This window comes from Xyrauchen texanus, chromosome 32 (assembly GCF_025860055.1).
Source record: "Xyrauchen texanus isolate HMW12.3.18 chromosome 32, RBS_HiC_50CHRs, whole genome shotgun sequence".
In the NCBI taxonomy this organism is placed as follows: domain Eukaryota; kingdom Metazoa; phylum Chordata; class Actinopteri; order Cypriniformes; family Catostomidae; genus Xyrauchen; species Xyrauchen texanus.
The window spans coordinates 18343814-18364217 of NC_068307.1; the positions used below are offsets into that span (position 1 = coordinate 18343814).

The window sequence follows — 20404 nt, forward strand, 5'->3', positions numbered from 1 at the left end:
ATATTTTACATTGGACTACGTGGCGACACATTAACAAAACTGTTGAACAAAAATGTCCTTAAAACAAGACATTGAGGTGTAGGGTTAGGGTTAATATTACCATGAAGGCCCAACAATATGCAAATTATGATTAATAGGAAAATGTATAATTTGGAAATGCATATAAAGCAGAAGTGGGATTTACTAGCCAAACATATCGAACAACAACATGGCTAAATACTGTATTATTAAGGCCTTGCAGGCACAGATGGAATCAGCTGACTTTTACACATTTTCTCCATTCATTTTGAGGGGAAAATCTCCAGAAAGGATTTAAATAGAGTATAATGTGTTAAATGGAGCTACTGTTGGAGTACTATACTCTTATAGGTAGCTGAAAACCTACAAACATATGCCAAAATATTTAATAAACAAACTAATACTAAACTAACATGCAAGGGGTGGGGGACTTGTTAAACTTTTGTGAATAACTGATGTTGCAATTCTGCAGATTTCTGTGCACGCAGATTGTGTCTAGGTCTTAGCCATATTATACCAAGTGACAGAAGACCAGATGAACCAAAACACGGATGCCTGCGATATGACGTTATCCAAATGTGAAGCATTTTCTCCACCATTGTAAAAGTTGATAAGCCTGTTTAAGTCAATGACAAAAAAATACAAATATTTTATATATATATATATATATATATATATATATATATATATATATATATATATATATATATATATAAAATATACTGATTGCTGAAATATGAATACACAATCAGGAGAATAATGTTTATTAAATCACAAGTTTGTTAATAATTGGCTTTGCACCACTGAAATACTAATATATATATATATATATATATATATATATATATATATATATATATATATATATATATATATATATATATATATTGTCACTTGTAAAAAGAAATGACTTTAAACCCATAGACTTCAACTACTTTTTTCTTAATTTTCTTTTACAACTGTGCTGTGGCTTGACTTATTCCAGAAAAACCTGTACTCATATGTGGCCCTTAAACAATATTTTCATTAAGGTTCATAAAGCTGTAAAGGTAATAAAAAAGTAAGCAAAAAGTTTAATACAAAACAGTTTAAAGTTGTTAAACACACAGGGATAAAAAGTTGTACGTTTCAATTTCCTGAGTGTTACTTTGGGCAATATCTGTTATTTGAGTCATTTTTAAAACAAAGTTTTAATGAATTCACAAATGATACACTTCCTGCTATACATCACAATTTAAGCCTCTAAATGGTGCTAGTATGGAAGATAGCAACTGATAAAAACAACAACAAATAGATCAAATACAGCCTTAATGAGACAATTAACAAAATGATTTAAAACTGAACCATTTCCTTAAAAAGTAAATCCAAGGACAATAAGGACCTAAACAAAACAGCATTTGGGTAATACATTTACAAATGTTAACAAATAAAACCTTATCTTAATGTGTTACGGTCCGTGGTCCGTGTATCATCCGATCATTCGATTATTCCATTTAATCTGGCAAACCAAAAACGAAATAACGAATCAATGTTTTGTTTTTCTGTTTTTCTGTATGAACCAAATATGAAAATTTTCGTTCGTTTGATTGCTTTCAGCTCGAAACGGGAAATATAATAAACAAGGAAACCAAAACGAAATAATGGGTCGAATATACGTTGTCTTTATTTTTCTTTATTTGTTTTCCTGTTTCCCACGGTGGAATCAATTCTGTTTCGCGCATGCGCAGTGGATAGTTTCAAAGGAGTAGGTCGCTGAGCGCCAAAAGCGTAGGGTTCGATCCCAGTTGGTCAAACTTTCCAGTTCAAATGGCACTAGGCGCAACATGAAGCCTTGGATGTTTTATGAATCTGGTCCCTGGAGCACAGATTTTATCAGCTGGCAATTTTCATTGCACATTTAAGAGTGCAAGTTGCAACTATTAGGACTATTAACAATAATTGAAAGCTGAGGCTTATCAGTAGCAGTAACAATGAACATAGGCCTATGTGCAGTTATGTCACCAACACTCATTCATTATGGAATATTATTAACAGTGAGGACACAAAAAGTGTCCACATCATCTCAAGCACATTTATCGTCCAAAACCATTGTCAAACTGAGGTTATGTACTGTATCAGCTGAATGAGCAAGCTTCCAGGAACTGTTACTACTACTTCTTCTTCTTCTTCTTCTTCTTCTTCTACTACTAGTACTACTACACACACACACACACACACACACACACACACACACACACACACACATGTTGTGTTTCCATGTTTTATGGGGACTTTCCATAGACATAATGGTTTTTATACTGTACAAACTTTATATTCTATCCCCTAAACCTAACCCTACCCCTAAACCTAACCCTCACAGAAAACTTTCTGCATTTTTACATTTTCAAAAAACATAATTTAGTATGATTTATAAGCTGTTTTCCTCATGGGGACCGACAAAATGTCCCCACAAGGTCAAAAATTTCGGGTTTTACTATCCTTATGGGGATATTTGGTCCCCACAAAGTGATAAATACACGCACACACACACACACACACACACACACACACACACACACACACACACACACACACACACACACACACACACACACACACACACACACACACACACACACACACACACACATATACATACACGAAGCCGAAAACGTCAGTTCAGTGCTTCGCAACCCAGACGGGGTGAATTTATGAATGAACGCGTGAAAGTTCTGTTGTTCTGTTGCAAAAAAACAATGTTGTTACGTATCAGCTCACTATTTTAAGTGGGTATACGAAAATATCTGACCGTTCCTTGTGGGTATATATCGTATAGGCTACCTGCGTATCACGTAGACTAGTGATAGGTCTAGTATGGGTGACCATATTTTGATTACCAAATACCAGGACACTCGGCCCGGCAAACAGATACTCAAATGATACTCGAAGTTTACTCAAAGATGCCTTATTAATTTCAATACATTTAAAGTAGGCTATGCCTCCTCTGTATGGATAGAAAATTGTTATATTACAAGACACAAATTCAGATAGGCTTCTCAGAGGTTACTCAACATGTTTTATTATGACAGGTTTCAAAAATAATGAATGAAATAATGTCTCTTCTGTATTAGAAAAATAAATATATAAATAATAAATGACTAAAAGAAATACCTCCAAATTGAACAAAAATAGCTCTCACAAACTTACAAAAACGAACTAACAAAATATATTTATATCTTTAGTTTTCTTCCTCTTTATCCTGTTTTTCTTCCTCATCCTCCTTGTTTGCCCATCTATATTTGGCTGTAGAGCTGATCTTTCCCAGCAGTTTTTTGAAAACCAGGACATTTTCATCACTTTATAAAAAACAGCCAGGACGGCCAGGACAGGACGTGAAAACAGGACATGTCCTGGGAAAACAGGACTGTTGGTCACCCTAGTTTAGTATGCAACATGTTTTACTTTTTTTATATCACGTAACGTTACCTCATTTATTGCTCGAGAGGCAGCAATGTCAAGGTCTGAATCAGAAGTGTGTCCTTTTCTCCGCATATTATGCTTGGCAAGTAGTCTCCGGATGCTGATCTCAGAGCTTCCACGCTGGACACCCATTTCTTGCATCTTTACTGAGATCTCATGATATGGCATTCCATTCATAAACATGTCCTCAATAAAAGACATGTATGGTTCGAGTGCCATTTGAACTGGAAAGTTTGACCAACTGGGATCGAACCCTACGCTTTTGGCGCTCAGCGACCTACTCCTTTGAAACTATCCACTGCGCATGCGCGAAACAGAATTGATTCCACCGTGGGAAACAGGAAAACAAATAAAGAAAAATAAAGACAACGTATATTCGACCCATTATTTCGTTTTGGTTTCCTTGTTTATTATATTTCCCGTTTCGAGCTGAAAGCAATCAAACGAACGAAAATTTTCATATTTGATTCATACAGAAAAACAGAAAAACAAAACATTGATTCGTTATTTCGTTTTTGGTTTGCCAGATTAAATGGAATAATCGAATGATCGGATGATACACGGACCTGTTACCAGCATTTGTCTGTGTAGTGCCCCAAGCAGTCACATGAAACAACCAAAACTGCTATGGATAAGAGCTTCCACTGCGTGTACAATTATTAGGTAAGTGAGTATTCTGATCTTATCATTATTTCCATGCACATTTTCCAACTACAAACCATATAAACTTGAATGCTTATTGGATTCAATCATTCATACTTTGGTAAAAGTGACTAACACCTTATATCAAGATGTTCATAATTAATAGGCAGCTTCATTACCGCACCAAAATGGGCCAAAATAATTTATTTACATGACACTGAAAAGTCAAATATTGTAAAATACCTTTCAGATGGATGAAACACTCTTGAAATAGCAAAACTATTGAGGCGTGACCACCAGACAATCAAACGTTTTGTTGTGAATAGTCATCTGGGGTGCAAAAAACGCATGGAGAAGAAAAGGTGCAAATTAACTGCAAAAGACTTGATCCTCCAATGCTACCATATTCCAGAACTGCAACCTACCTTGAGTGTCCAGAATACAAGTTGTCAAGTGCTCCGAGACATGGCCAAGGTCATGAAGGCTGAAACACGAACACCACTGAATATATTATATAAGTTGGAGCATCAATATTGGGCAAAGAAATACATGAGTACAGATTTTTCAAAGGTTTTATGGACAGATGAAGAGAGTGACTCTTGATGGACCACATGGATGGGCCCTTGGCTGGATCACTAATGGACACAGGGCACCACTTCGAGTCAGGTGCCAGCAAGGTGGAGGAACAAATGACCTTCTGATTAACAGCCCTGTGCTTTAGCCACTACGCCACACCACTTTCAAGCTGAAGATGGACTGAAACTCAACTCCCAAACCTACTGCCAGTTTCTGGAAAGTACTTTCTTCAAGCAGTGGTACAGGAAGATGTCCTCAGCATGCAAGAAAGACATGATCTTTATGCAGGACAAATTTGACATCAACTTATTTGTTGCACTTTCTCTAAAAATTTTTAAAAAAACAATTGAGTCGGGAGAAATTATTTTTGTAATTTAGTTGCCTAATAATTGTGCACACTAATAGTTGCCTAACAATTGTGCACATATTCCCCTGAGAAAGACAAAACTCACTTTTTCTTTGTTAAACATTCAGGTTTGAGGTTCAATAACATTTTGGATTTGTGTTTGTTCAACAATCAAATTAATCCCGAGGAATACAATTTGCCTAATAATTGTGCACGCAGTGTAAAGGGGTCATGTCATGCATATTCCCCCCTTTATTATTTTCATTGAGGTGCACTTATAATAATAGTAAATGTTTTTGCACAATATACAGTGAGGAAAATAAGTATTTGAACACCCTGCTATTTTGCAAGTTCTCCCACTTAGAAATCATGGAGGGGTATGAAACTGTCATCGTAGGTGCATGTCCACTGTGAGAGACATAATCTAAAAAAAAAATCCAGAAATCACAATGTATGATTTTTTAACTATTTATTTGTATGATACAGCTGCAAATAAGTATTTGAACACCTGAGAAAATCAATGTTAATATTTGGTACAGTAGCCTTTGTTTGCAATTACAGAGGTCAAACGTTTCCTGTAGTTTTTCACCAGGTTTGCACACACTGCAGGAGGGATTTTGGCCCACTCCTCCACACAGATCTTCTATAGATCAGTCAGGTTTCTGGGCTGTCACTGAGAAACACAGAGTTTGAGCTCCCTCCAAAGATTCTCTATTGGGTTTAGGTCTGGAGACTGGCTAGGCCACGCCAGAACCTTGATATGCTTCTTACAGAGCCACTCCTTGGTTATCCTGGCTGTGTGCTTCGGGTCATTGTCATGTTGGAAGACCCAGCCTCGACCCATCTTCAATGCTCTAACTGAGGGAAGGAGGTTGTTCCCCAAAATCTCGCAATACATGGCCCCAGTCATCCTCTCCTTAATACAGTGCAGTCAGCCCTGTCCCATGTGCAGAAAAACACCCCCAAAGCATGATGCTACCACCCCCATGCTTCACAGTAGGGATGGTGTTCTTGGGATGGTACTCATCATTCTTCTTCCTCCAAACACGGTTAGTGGAATTATGACCAAAAAGTTCTATTTTGGTCTCATCTGACCACATGACTTTCTCCCATGACTCCTCTGGATCATCCAAATGGTCATTGGCAAACTTAAGACGGGCCTTGACATGTGCTGGTTTAAGCAGAGGAACCTTCCGTGCCATGCATGATTTCAAACCATGACGTCTTAGTGTATTACCAACAGTAACCTTGGAAACGGTGGTCCCAGCTCTTTTCAGGTCATTGACCAGCTCCTCCCGTGTAGTTCTGGGCTGATTTCTCACCTTTCTTAGGATCATTGAGACCCCACGAGGTGAGATCTTGCATGGAGCCCCAGTCCGAGGGAGATTGACAGTCATGTTTAGCTTCTTCCATTTTCTAATGATTGCTCCAACAGTGGACCTTTTTTCACCAAGCTGCTTGGCAATTTCCCGTAGCACTTTCCAGCCTCGTGGAGGTGTACAATTTTGTCTCTAGTGTCTTTGGACAGCTCTTTGGTCTTGGCCATGTTAGTAGTTGGATTCTTACTGATTGTATGGGGTGGACAGGTGTCTTTATGCAGCTAACAACCTCAAACAGGTGCATCTAATTTAGGATAATAAATGGAGTGGAGGTGGACATTTTAAAGGCAGACTAACAGGTCTTTGAGGGTCAGAATTCTAGCTGATAGACAGGTGTTCAAATACTTATTTGCAGCTGTATCATACAAATAAATAGTTAAAAAATCATACCTTGTGATTTCTGGATTTTTTTTTTTATATTATGTCTCTCACAGTGGACATGCACCTACGATAGCAATTTCAGACCCCTCCATGATTTCCAAGTGGGAGAACTTGCAAAATAGCAGGGTGTTCAAATACTTATTTTCCTCACTGTATATTTAATATTCATATGTTAAAATAACCTTTTTCCACACTGTCTCTGGCCCTCTGTCTGAAGCACTCAGTTTTGTGCTGTTCCCTTTAAGGATCCTGTGTTATGATTGGCTAACATCTTTGAAGTGCAAACAACACTTGCAGAACTGTTTTTTTTTTTTTTGTCTTCCAAGAATATAAGAATGAAAATGTGCAAGAGATTTACAAAATCTCATGAAAGCACGAAATCAAACAAGGACAGTTGTTCTGACCAGTGGTGAAAATTAATGGGGGCAAAAATCCCACAGAAACTGACAAAAATGTTCTGGAAATTCAAAAAAAGGGAGCAAAAAATGCCACTACAACAAGTTCCTGTTATTTCATTAATAACATCTGATATAGTTACAAATACATAAATCACGATCTTTACTTGAATTTTCGCAGAATATTATTTGATAGTGCACCATCCGTCATACAAATGCTGTATTGCTGAGTGGCAGATCATAGTACCAGTCTCACACAGACACAGACAGGCTCTCCGAATCAGTTCGGTGACATGCTCCTGTGCTAAATTGTGCAATAGTTCATTCCTCTCATTCAAAATAAAGACTGTCACTCACTGTGCTATACTTCCCTGCTCATCGGCCAATCTCACTTATTTGGTATAAAATGAAACGATAAAGTAATTCTATACGTTTATAAATAATTGCCTTTACTAAGGCAAAAAATGCCCCTGGAAACCTATTAAAATATCGCCCCCTTATGAAAAAGTTCATTTCTGACCCTGGTTCCAACTGAAATAACAATTGAAACTGAACAAAGTTGGCATACTGTTGCTCCTGAATACTTATATTATTAGGCGTCTTAGACATGGTGTTACAATAATGCTTTATAAAGCTGGGTGAAAATAGTCCAGCTGAGAATGAAGGGTTAATAAATCTGTACCAAGCTGTAATGGACAGTCTACCCGGGCATTCGCCTCTGTAGTGTGGCCACTTCAATACGCATCTCGTAATGGGAAATACGGGATAATAGCTGGTTGACCAAGGGAGGGGATTGCTCTTGACTGTTTGTTGCTTAAATACAGGATAATGAGCATTAATTTCAGCTAAAATACAGGACATCCTGGCTAATACAAGGCAGATGAGATGACAGCCACTAACTTCACCACTGTCTTTCATTGCACTCCGCATTCTTATATAATAACTAATTTTATATCACAACAGTATTTCGTTAGAAATTATTTATTTGGTGTAACCGTGTAATAAGCACAATCTGCTCCACGTTGGAGTCCAGATCATGGTTTATATTGTGATAAAAATGGCTGATAATACAATGTCAAGCAAACACAGACAGAAACTGTAGTATTAAATTTGTCACTCAGTGGAATTACTGTTGAATACAATATAGTTATATACAGGGCTGGATTGGTAATCTGGCATACCAGGCAATTTCCCGGTGGGCTGTCGCACTTTGGGGCCGATCAGGGGCAGAACAGCAGAACAGAGCTTTTTTACAGCGATCCAATCCCTGCATATCCAAAGTGAGAGCTGTGTCCGGGTCCTCGGCACGAAGTCGAGTTCGTTCCATGTGGGGGTTAGTCTCCACCAGGGCTGCGCTTTGTCACCAATCCTGTTTGTGATATTCATGGACAGGATATCGAGGCGTAGTCGGGGTGGGGAAGGTGTGCGGTTCGGTGGGCTGGGGATCTCGTCGCTGCTTTTTGCAGATGATGTAGTCTTCATGTCATCATCGGTCCATGACCTTCAGCTCTCACTGGATCGGTTGGCAGTCGAGTGTGAAGCGGCTGGAATGAGGATTAGCACCTCTAAATCTGAGGCCATTGTTCTCAGCAGGAAACCGATGCAGTGCGTACTCTGGGTAGGGAAGGATGTATTGCCCCAAGTGAAGGAGTTCAAGTACCTCGGGGTCTTGTTCATAAGTAAGGGGACAATGGAGCGGGAGGTTGGCCGGAGAATAGGGGCAGCAGGGGCGGTATTGCACTCGCTCTAGCGCACTGTTGGCACGAAAAGAGAGCTGAGCCCGAAGGCAAAGCTCTCGATCTACCGGTCAATTTTCATTCCTACCCTCACCTATGGTCATGAAGGCTGGGTCATGACCGAAAGAACTAGGTCGCAAGTACAAGCGGCCGAAATGGGCTTCCTCAGAAGGGTGGCGGGCTTCTCCCTTAGAGATAGGGTGAGGAGCTAAGTCATCCGTGAGGAGCTCGGAGTAGAGCCACTGCTCCATTGCGTCGAAAAGAGTCAGTTGAGGTGGTTTGGGCATCTGGTAAGGATGCCCCCTGGGCGCCTCCCTAGGGAGGTGTTTCAGGCACGTCCAGCTGGGAAGAGGCCTCGGGGAAGACCCAGAGCTAGGTGGAGAGATTACATCTCCACACTGGCCTGGGAATGCCTCGAGGTCCCCCAGTCAGAGCTGGTTAATGTGGCTCGGGATAGGGAAGTTTGGGGCCCCCTGCTGGAGCTGCTGCCCCCATGACCCGACTTCGGATAAGCGGTTGAAGATGGATGGATGGATGGCTTTTTTACAGCATCCATGCAATTTGTGATTACGTTCAAATGTTTCTTTTGTTATTTTTGATCAATAACTGACACTAAAGAACATCAAATTTAATAACAAAAATATATTGTTCAAAGACAACTGAATTGTGTAGATCTCATCTTTGGATACGTATTCCAAAGAAAGAGTCAAACCAAACTTTTACTCCATCACGCAGTAAAAAGATCTCTGTGCTGAATTTCTTTGCCACTACACTACTCAAACACTGGTGCATGAAATCAAAAAAAATTACCAGGCAGTGGCTAATCACAGACATTTTTAGTCGCATATGCGATATACTGTACATGATATGAATACACAAATAGCTGAATATAAATATTTAAACATGGACCTAAAGTTTCGATACAATATAGAGAGAAAAAGTATAGCATGGGATACAAATCGTAAGGAATTTATTGATTCTGGTTCCATAATGGTTCCACTAATTATTTTAGAACATTTTAGGAAGAATTATTTGAAAATGATGAGACACTTTAAGATTTCTACAGAGCAGATATAACCAATTAGAAATACATTTCATACAATTCTCGTAAAAGGTGTTTGCTGACTTATTAAAGACATAAAACAAATCCAACAATTTATCCTAACTAGGCAAAAGAAAGAAAGAAATAAACAAACAACAATCAAACAAGAAATGTGATGGTATATTTCATTGATTTAAAAAAAAACAATCCTTAAACTTCCTTAATCCTTAAACCTCAAATATTGTGTATCTTTAATTAAACATTGTCATATGAACAACCAGTAACGGCACTGCTTGATTAAAGTCTCAGAGGTCTAAAGTAACATGACATTACATTAACAGTTCCAGAGACAGTTTAGACTGTTCTGTTGTTTAATGTTGTTCTTCAAGATTGTAAGACTTCTACAGTTCTTATTTAATTTCGAGTTGGACATTCATAATTTGCAATCAGTGTAAGATTAATACTATACCGGACTATACATATACTGTATGTTTTGTAATGTAGATTCAGAGGAACCAGCTTATACAAGTGCTTCTATTGGGAATCTGACTATACCGGAAGTGTTGTATATTTTGCAACGTAAACTTAACAGAGCCGGCTCATAAGAGACATGCATTTGTGTGTTTTAAGCTGTAGACCATGTAGAACGCTGCATGCATGCTGCTGCTGAAATGCACTGCAGGAAACACTATCAGATTATTTTAGCATGGTGTTCCATCCACATCAGTGGAAAATTCACGCACATTCAGTTAACAGAACTGAAAGTCATGTAGATCATACGATTATGGTATTTTGTAAAGAATAGAACCGGTTCCCAACCCTAATGGTAGTATACCTATATCTGAGTGCATAGGCACTGCTCCATCTTTCAAAAGACATTTCTTTGCAAAGTCTGAACCCTAAAAGATCTTTAACGAATCCCCAGAGAAATGTGCTTAACAAAACATCTGGCCACCCATTAATGCATTCAGGAACTAAATAACCTACTCATTCCTAACATTGGGATACTTAAGAAGGCTATGCAGAGATGCAGTTTTTCCACAAACAGGAACACAACATCTGAGTACCTTTCTTGACATCTTAATATTTTTGTTGGTTAATAGCAAACTACAACAAAAATAGTACCACCTTTAGAGTTGAAGAACATCAGTTCATCGAGACAATCACACATGCTTTGGAGGTGGGACTATTCAAATAATACTGCTCTGTGACCTCATAATGTAGCCAATTTCAAAATGAGTCGATTTTACAGAGTAGAAATACTCTCGAACTGGAGAGGAAGTTTAGAGTTCTGAAACTTGCAGTATGTTTCTATAGTAAAACTGCCTTGTATGCAAAAATATCACATTTATTTCTCATGACATGACCCCTTTAAAGTTTAAAGGTATCTTTAAAATTAAATATTTACACAAAAGATGTGTAAAATTAAAGTTACATCTTTTACAAATTCCACTGCAGTTTTCTCCAAGAGTTTGGAGAACCATTAAATGGTAAATGAGGCAATATAAATATTATTAATTTAACAGTAGATTTCTTGAAACCTGTTGTTTATAATGGTTGGCATGTTTAACTCCATATACTTCTGAACCCTTTCACCATTTGATAAAGATGAGACCTGCTAGTATACCATAGCCCACGATCAGGAACAGCACCTTTAGAAGCCTGTCATGTTTATCCTCCAGCTCTCGTGAGAGGATCTCAAAGAACGTTATGAAGAGGAATGTGCCAGCTGCCAGGCCCTGGAGCACAACAGAGATAATACTTCCTGCCAAGTTCTGGGCAGTCTCAATACCCATGCCAATACCAATGCCCAGAGGGATCATTAGGCTTACTGTTATGCCCAGCTTACTGGCATCCCGTAGGGGCACTCCTGCGTTGGCTACACTAACCCCTAGTGCCACAGCTGCCAGCGTCTCGTGGATGGCCACTCCAATGAAGAGGCTTCCGAGCTTAGCTCCATCTTCCTGAAGGCCTAGAGCGAGACCCTCAAAGACAGAGTGAGCAGAAAGTGCCAGCACCAGGCTAGCCAACCTCAACGGCCCGGCACGTGTCAGTTCTGTAGGGCTAAAGTTTCCATGGTGATGAGAATGGTGCTGGTGGGCTCCAGCTGTACCTCGAGGTGGGTCAATGAAAGGAGTATCGTACTCAGAGTCACTCCCTGCCTCCGAGCCACCAGCATTAAATGTCTCCAAGTCAATAAATGAGGGCTTCTCTTTGCGGAAAGTCAGTACAGCTTGTTCGACGAATACTGTGAGGAAAAACCCAAGCATCATCATTGTCTCTGCCAATGGGTAGTCTGTGGTGACGTTTACCATTTGCAGAACTTCCTCAACCTGAAAGCAAACAAAGAATGAACTTGAGTAGATCACATGGACAAACAGTAATATGACTCCTTAGGGCCCAGTTAACTTCCTGAAAGTAAATATTGTAGTATGACTAATCTTAAAATGTATGAAATATATTTCCTGCACAGTGACAAACTAAATGCAATAAAATATACTTATGGGTTTAAAGATTCATAACATACCTTATCTCTAACCGTTGGTAGAAGAGCATTGAAGCAGGTAGCCAAGAATACACCTCCACCAAAAGAATTGCTGAATGCAACCACTTTTCTGTACCTTGTGACTTTATCAAACTCTGCCTGCATCACTCGTACAGGAATAAGGATCCCCCCCAACATGAGGGCAAAGACCACCAACAGGCAGAGGATTTTGGCTACAGCTATCTCCATCCTGAGGAGACGGACTGTGATCCGAGGTCAGCACAACATGTATATCTAAAATAAACACTGAAGCTTAGCTTGAATCCAAACCTCCTCCCACTTTAGTGTAACACAGGAGCTTGAGGTTACGTTTTGGACAGCATCCCTAATACAGCCTGTAAAAATTTGACAAATGTCATTCTATGTCATGGTTTAAACATACAGTGCCACACCAAATTAGTCACTATAAATTGCAATTAGTTAAACAATAAAGGGCATGAAATAGAAAGAAATACAAGGAAAAACTAAAAAATTATAGGCAAACAAATACTTTGGCAATTGATGTCATGCATGTAGAGTACATTAATTTGAACTCCTACAAACTGTTTAATTTATATGGCGATATATTGTTTATAATTTGGTTAAATAAACAATGGATGTCACTGGAGATGTCAGCGACGTACATATTAGCATGCTAACTCTGATGAGCTAATATCGAAGAAGTAGATTAAACCCGTTGTATGGTGCATAGATTGGGGAAAAACACCTTTGCCAGCCACAAAACACCTGTTTAACGAAGACAAAAGGACTGTCTTCGTTAGCTGAAATGTATTTCTTACCTCAAATGCTAAGCTATCAAACATTTCATGCGCCTTAAATAGGTTTTCACAAAGGACTGGGTTTAAAGGAGCGATTTAAAAAAAAAACAGTTAAATATAAGCGTTAAGTAATTCGTACCGACTTTAATGAAAATAAGCGTTTTAAACGCGATTGTTTTACTTCCTGCAGCTGATGCGCCTGTTCAGTTGCTGCGTCTCAAAACCGAATGAGCGTCCTACCAAGATAACATAGCTGTTCACACAGAACGCGTTAAAGTTTTACATATTGGCCGTTTTTAATATAAGTTTTTGTGTAAATGTAATTGTGCACCTTTGACCGTTGTAGTGTCACGCGAAAGCAAGCGCTGCTTTTTGAAGACCTCGAGATCCCTAAATTACTCCAGTCCGTCGAAGCCAATGATGCTAACTAGGTAGGCAACTTTGGACACATCCTTGTGTCCGATAATATGACAGACTTAAATCAATTTAATCAACCATGACGTATACAAAACAGTCCTGCAAACCAACACTTCCTGAAAAAAAGAAAATCACATCCTTTAATCCAATTCATCACAATATAATATGATTCAAGGTTATAAACATTTTTGTTGGTTTTATAGTTGCAAGCATGACCTGGGAGAGAACAGAACAACATAAATCCTATTTTAAATCTGATATTTAATTATCAATGTTTGCACATGTTCATTTGTCAACCCCAATAAGTTCTGAAAGAAACTTGTTGTTGAACAAGGGAATCACTGAGGTGTTAACACAGCAAAATCTGCATAATGTCCATGTAGCAGTGATTTGTTTACAATCAGAATCCAGTAAAGTGGATTATTACCAGGGAATATAGCATTTACCCAGTGTGATATTTCAGTACATTTGAGCAAAACGTTGTCAGAGTCCAGTGCCCATATTCAGTATGTTGTGTACATTTGCACTGACAACCTCTCCCAACAGGTAGAGCAATGTGGGGCAGTGGGTACACATGCAGTTTTTATTGTGATGAATAAACTTGATCTCGTCACTTGAATTGTAGGAACAAGGTGTATCTTAAAAATAAAAACATAGCCCATTTTCCATAGGTCCACCAGGTCATTGATAAGCAAATCTACAGCAAAAGAGAGGAAGACGAGATGTTAGTACAGAACATATATACAGCATATTATGCATTTGGAAATGCGTAAACTAACAGGCTCTTTAAACAAACCACACTTCTTTTGAATGCATTTAAAAAATAAAAACACTACTTCTCTTTACATTAAATATGTATCAGATATACTAATTAAAACAAATGATTGAACTGGCTTATGTGCAATACCATGGGGAGTGTCAGGGTTCCTCGTTGCCAGCACTACTTGGAGGTCGACTGCGTATTTGACTTCTTAGCTGCTCAATAAGCTCCGGGTTCTGCTGTTGCATTTGCTGTGCAAACTGTTGACCACTGGCACATGACAGGAAAACAGTGAGCAGTGAAAATCCCCCCTCTTGCAAATATACTCCTTAATATTTAATTTGGACCTTGACAGAGGGTAGTGGTGTTGCAAGTGTGTGTGAACTTACGCCTGTATGAGGCCAGAAATGTCATTGGCACCTCCTCCCGCTCCAGTTTGTGCTCCTGGGGAGGTGGCACCACCCATAGGACTATAGGCTCCAGACAACATACCTGACATCCTACACGGGCACAGAAATAGTTGTTCAATGTCTGCTGCTGATGAGTATTACCTGCTTTAAGCAGCTACATGTCAAAACAAAAATTCAAACCATTGAATTCGGTAAGTTTTATGTTAAAAAATTATATATTAAAAGTGTGCAATTAATTCTCAAAAATAATCTGGAACAAACAAATATGGTTAATATACACACTCACTGAGCACTTTGTAAGGAATACTATGGCCTCAACAGTTTAACACTGTTTTTTTTTTTGGCACCATTCGGAGTAAACTCTAGCAACTGTTGTGCAGGAAAATCCCAGGATATCAGTTACAGAAATCCTCAAACCAGCCCGCCTGGCACCAACAATCATGCCACGGCCGAATCACTGAGATCACTTTTCCCCCCATTCTGACAGTTGATGTGAACATTAACTGAAACTTCTGACCCATATCTGCATGATTTCATGTATTGCACTGCTGCCACACGACTGGCTGATTAGATAATTGCATGAATATGTATGTGTACAGGTGTTCCTAATAAAGTGCTCAGTGAGCATATATATATATATATATATATATATATATATATATATATATATATATATATATATATATATATATATATATATATATATATATATATATATATATATATATATATATATATAGTATATAATTTATCCAAAACACATCTACTCACATTTGCTGCATTTGTGGGTTGTTCATTAAATTAGATGCCTAAAGAGAGTGACAGCGAGTAAGTACTATAGATATATGCCATGGCTGAATGCATGATGAGGATCATTTGGCTTTATTTCTTGCTCTCCTTTACTCACCATATTCATGAAACCTGGATTACTTAGAAAACCAGCCAAGTCAACTCCACCCAAAGCCCCTGCCTGGAAACAGAAATGCCTCAACACTACAAACTTATCCATTTTCAGAATGACAAAAAACAGACTAATCAGAGTGGTTCTCTGGACTCACTGGGCTGGACTCCATCTTCTGTTCTGCTATTTGCAAGTTGGCTTTGTAAGTGTCATTGTCAGGGTCCAACTCCAATGCTTTGTTGTAGTAGCTCACAGCCTCTGTGTATTTGTTCAAACTTGCAAGAGCAAGCCTTGTTTGTAAGCAAAACATAATTTAAATGTCAATGTGAAGTCAACACCACTTTAAACAAGAGGAAGATAATCTACGAAGTGGAGAGAACTCTGAATTTCCACTGACATGATAGTGACCTAAAAGTACATTTCATGCTAATTGAGCTGCTGCTGGCCTTAAATAGTTTTCTGACACTGTAAATGACAAATACTTGAATATGTAGTTTTTTCAATACTTTCACCCCCAAAAAGGAGTAACACAAATCTTAGGACACACATTATTATTATGGTTGGTGTTAAATTTACCCCATCCGTCCATATGCTTTACTGTAGTTTGGATCAATTCCAATGGCATGTTCACAGTCTTGAACAGCTCCAGCATAGTTCCCAAGTTTGCTGTAAGCTGCAGCTCTAAAATCAATAAAACATATGAATTTTAACCATTAAATGAAACATCGATCCTTCGGCCACCACTGATTCTAATAGTGCTTGACAAAGATAGCCGGGTTTAAGATGTTTTCAAGCCAATGAGATCGTGTATTTACCTGTTGCAATAGTAGACTGCATTTTGAGGATTAAGCTGGATGGCTTTAGAGTAAAACTCTACAGCTGCACTGAAGTTCTCTACTTTCATCTGGTCATTGCCTGTGGAAAATCATATGCACATCTATGATTGAGAGTATCATGTGATCTGGCTTAAATTATAAATGTGTTGAGGCATTATAGTCCAACCATCGGTTTTAAGATGTTCTGCCTCTGCCAACTGCTCCTCTGTAGGTGAATCACTGTATGAATTGGTCTTATCTTCTGGTGCATCTTCCTGTTACACATAATGCCATAATTAAAAATTACTCAACACTGTTAAGCAATGTTGGAAAGACAATATTAAATACAGGTTCACTTGAAAGAAATGAGAAAAAACCTGGTTTGCGCGACCACAATGCGTTTCCTCTACTGTGACTTACTGGCTGCCAAGAGCATGAAACCATTGAAATTCAAAAGAAATGTAGAAACCGAACATTAAAACTGTAAAAACAATGTTAAACTAAAAAGGACATTTTCATATTCAGCCTATGTCTTGTTAATACTCTTGTACATTGTTGGGCCAAAGCAGTTTGTGGTAATATTAATAGATTTTAAGGACATTTCAGTTTAATTTTATATGATACACAATCTTAGTACTCTGTTGGGTCACCACTTGATGGCCAAGAGTGGTGGTGGGGTAGTGGGCTAAAGCACTAAACTGTTAAGCAGAAGGTCACTGGTTCGATCCCCATAGTCACCACCATTGTGTCCTTGAGCAAGGCACTTAACTCCAGGTTGCTCCGGGGGGATTGTCCCTGTAATAAGGGCTCTGTAAGTCCCTTTGGATAAAAGCGTCTGCCAAATGCATAAATGTAACATCTGGGTCCTGAAGAAAAAAACACTGATTTAGAGTGCTTTCACACTAGCACTTTTGGTGCTCACCCAGGGTCTAATGACATCAAAGTTTGGATAATCTGAACGCTGTTTTCCGAACTCTGGTGTGCACCTGCAAACCGCACCTGGGTACCAGAGTAAGGTTAATGTAAACTCTGGTAGTTTGTTGCTGATATGAATGCAATCACATCAAATCGCAGAAGGGAACCACTTGTAATGACTTATAATTTGCAGCTTTGCAGGCTCGCGATCACAATTATTATGGTGTAAATGCATTACTCCAACTTGCTTGTGTACAAATAAATCGCCTTCAGAGAGCAGCTCACATTCTTGACATCTCTTGCTAAGCATCCGTGGGCTTGGGCAGTCGATTGCTAATATTCATCACATCACTATACATTTAATGCATCCGCGGGAGAAAAACACAAGTGTTTTCAATGCATGGCAAGTTGTCATGATAAATCCAAAGAGACAAACATTAATGCTTCACTTAACTCAGTGACATCTTCTCAAGTTGTTACCTAACTCAACTTGTTACTGTAACAGTGGTAAACAGATGCCGCTTGTACTTATGTTTGATTACGTAATCGAACCGCAGTTCGGACACAAATAATATGATGTGAACACAGACAAGTACGGGCATCAGGAGGGGGAGGAAATTAAGTCGAGTCGGTCCAAGCAATCAAACCAAGTGTGAAAGCACACCTGGACAACCAGTCACCTGAAAAAAGAAACCAAGTTTACCTGCTTTGTTACAGATGCAAATATTTCTGGCAGAGTTTGACTGACTGCTAAGTCCTTGTCCTCCACAGACACACCAAATGCTGTCTCCAGGCACTGGAGCGCAACTAGAGAAGGGGTAGATTGAGACATATTAATTACAAATCAATAATCTAATAGTATCCAGCAATGATTCTAACACCACGATCTTACCTTCTAAACTTTCTTGAGCATCTGATGACAGACCCCCAGAGGAGAGTTGATCATGGAGAAACTGGACGATGGAGAATGCAAGACGCTTGTTGTCTGCCATTCTAATTTGAGGTTTAAACCTCAACAAATAAATATGTCAAGGAAACCTAAGAGACAGGCATGATCAATGTTATTATTACCAAATACAGCATTATAGTGAAATAGTATGACAATGGTTCGCAAATCCAAAAACCTCACTTTGATAAGGCAGAACATTAGATTAACGATGAGCTCATTTTTAATTATTGTGGGATATTCCTTCCAGATATCGCACGGTATAAAGCAAAATTAGCAGCTATTTTCTGGATGAAATGCTTTTGCACGACGCCCTCTATTTAGTAACCAACTCTTGAAACAGATGAGCTTAGCTTTAAAAGCAACAATGTAAGCCACTGTAACAAAAATAATCTACCGTTAACAATGTAAAAAGCGTGGCGAGCTAGTGAGAAACTGTGTGCAAGTAAGGAGCTTACATCTGAATATGTTCAAATCCACAGAGTCAAAAGAAGTTATTCAAGAGAGGCGGAATATTCTAGCAAACACTAGCAGTTAGCTCATGCTAACAGTCTCCCATTGGTTTACAATGTGTGCTAAATCAGTTAGCATTAGCTTCAGTTCGCTCACTTAATTTAACATAAAAACAACAAAAATGATCGAAAGTAGACTAGTTGTCAATAATATAATAAACACGCATACTAAATGCTATTTGGTTGGATATAATCGATTAAAAGTGTGATTTGTTTTCACACTCACCAGCTGTCTCCTCGCAGGAATCCCAATAGAGTGTGGCTGCTGGCTGACGATTCATTTGCGCGTGACGACACGAGCTGGGTAAATACGCGCGCGTGTGTGTGTGTGTAAAGTTTGAAAATATTAGTATCAAGGCAAGGTATCTCATTTCTTTAACCTTTAGACTGCCACTGCACTGCCACCATCCAGCAGGGGCCAAGTCATAGCAACAACATGTCTTACCAAACCTACACTCTTAACAGAATTTGTCCCCCCAAAATATATATATATATTTTTTAATGGCTATAATGAAGAACTTTCATTAATTTGAATAACTTATTGGCATGTGTTTACCTGTATTATGTCTCTCAAAGTAGTGTTGAAGTTTTCTCTGAATGTGTCAAATGAGTTAAAATGTAACTTTCGATAATTTTTTTTTTAGAGAATGTCTAGGTTAGGTACATAACCTCGGTTCCCTGAGACGAAGGGAACAAGACCTTGCGTTCATCCACTGACCACTGCCTGGTGCAGCGAGAGACATGACATCGTCAGCGTCAGAACCGCCGAACGAGATGAAGCCATGGTACGGGATGCTGAATCATATTTTAGAGCAAGGGCGATTTGCGAGCAAAGCTTCTTGAGACTCATGCCCTTGCAGTTTGTCTCCATGAGAGCTCACTCTGCGTGGGAACAGCCCAAACAGAGAATGCAGCTCTCATGCTAATCTGACAGTGGGATTTGCATCTCGCACAAGGAACACTTACAGAACAACATATTTAAAAAGACGTGAACGCGTAATGGCAAGTTTACACTAAACGATTTTAAGCCCGATTTTCGTTCACCGACTGTTTTGTGGAGATCGCCGACAAAAGCCTGAAATCATAGGCAAATCAGAGCTCGCTCCCGTGAGCGACGAACACAATGTGTGAATTCAAAGACACGATTTGAGAGAAGCAGTGACGCGTCGCTGATGTCAGGACCTGTCTGCGATTCCAAATTGTGCAATGTGAAATATGTTTTGACTGAATACAACTGCAGCCAATGAGAGAGCAAGAAACAGGGCACGGGAAGTTTCAGTGGGAGGTGTGCTGATGTACCTGCAACAGAACATCAACTAGCATGGCTGCGGTATCAAGAAAGTCTCATTGGACCGAAGAAATGGAGGAAAAATGTATGGACCATTGGCTGGAGCACCAGTGGCTTTTTGATGTTTCATCTGAACTGTACCACAACCAGGTGGAGAAAGAGA

At 39.0% G+C, this 20404-nt stretch overlaps 2 protein-coding genes across 4 annotated transcripts; both read right to left on the reverse strand.

The window, feature by feature from the left end:
* Positions 1-9643: 9643 nt before the first annotated feature.
* Positions 9644-13752, reverse strand: LOC127626157 (zinc transporter ZIP3-like). Of its 3 annotated transcripts, none has more exons than XM_052101740.1 (3): positions 13609-13752; positions 12502-12854; positions 9644-12307 (listed from the first exon to the last, which is right to left on the reverse strand). In XM_052101740.1, the coding sequence occupies exons 2-3, from the start codon at positions 12706-12708 to the stop codon at positions 11567-11569; spliced, it is 948 nt and encodes a 315-aa protein (XP_051957700.1). In that variant the 5' UTR covers positions 12709-12854; positions 13609-13752; the 3' UTR covers positions 9644-11566. The 3 variants fall into 3 exon arrangements, with proteins under 3 accessions (XP_051957700.1, XP_051957701.1, XP_051957699.1); XM_052101741.1 differs by lacking the exon at positions 13609-13752 and adding an exon at positions 13299-13583 and having other exon boundaries at positions 12502-12753; XM_052101739.1 differs by lacking the exon at positions 13609-13752 and adding an exon at positions 13299-13583.
* Positions 13753-13813: 61 nt separating this feature from the next.
* LOC127626056 (small glutamine-rich tetratricopeptide repeat-containing protein alpha-like) lies at positions 13814-19332 on the reverse strand. Its single transcript, XM_052101587.1, has 12 exons — positions 19180-19332; positions 18388-18533; positions 18199-18302; positions 16768-16855; positions 16581-16680; positions 16342-16446; positions 15923-16055; positions 15772-15834; positions 15636-15673; positions 14844-14954; positions 14602-14724; positions 13814-14391 (listed from the first exon to the last, which is right to left on the reverse strand). Exons 2-11 carry the CDS (start codon positions 18485-18487, stop codon positions 14613-14615), a joined length of 954 nt encoding a protein of 317 aa, XP_051957547.1. The 5' UTR covers positions 18488-18533; positions 19180-19332; the 3' UTR covers positions 13814-14391; positions 14602-14612.
* Between the last annotated feature and the right edge of the window lie 1072 nt (positions 19333-20404).

Coding starts and splice junctions, on each gene's coding strand:
- LOC127626056 (XM_052101587.1), bottom strand. CDS start 18,487: ATGGCAGACAACAAGCGTCTTGCATTCTCCATCGTCCAGTTTCTCCAT. Junction 16,447..16,580: donor GCAGTCTACTATTGCAACAG/GTAAATACACGA, acceptor TATTGATTTTAG/AGCTGCAGCTTACAGCAAAC. Junction 14,955..15,635: donor AACCCACAAATGCAGCAAAT/GTGAGTAGATGT, acceptor GTGCCCGTGTAG/GATGTCAGGTATGTTGTCTG.
- LOC127626157 (XM_052101740.1), bottom strand. CDS start 12,708: ATGGAGATAGCTGTAGCCAAAATCCTCTGCCTGTTGGTGGTCTTTGCC. Junction 12,308..12,501: donor TACCAACGGTTAGAGATAAG/GTATGTTATGAA, acceptor GTTTGCTTTCAG/GTTGAGGAAGTTCTGCAAAT.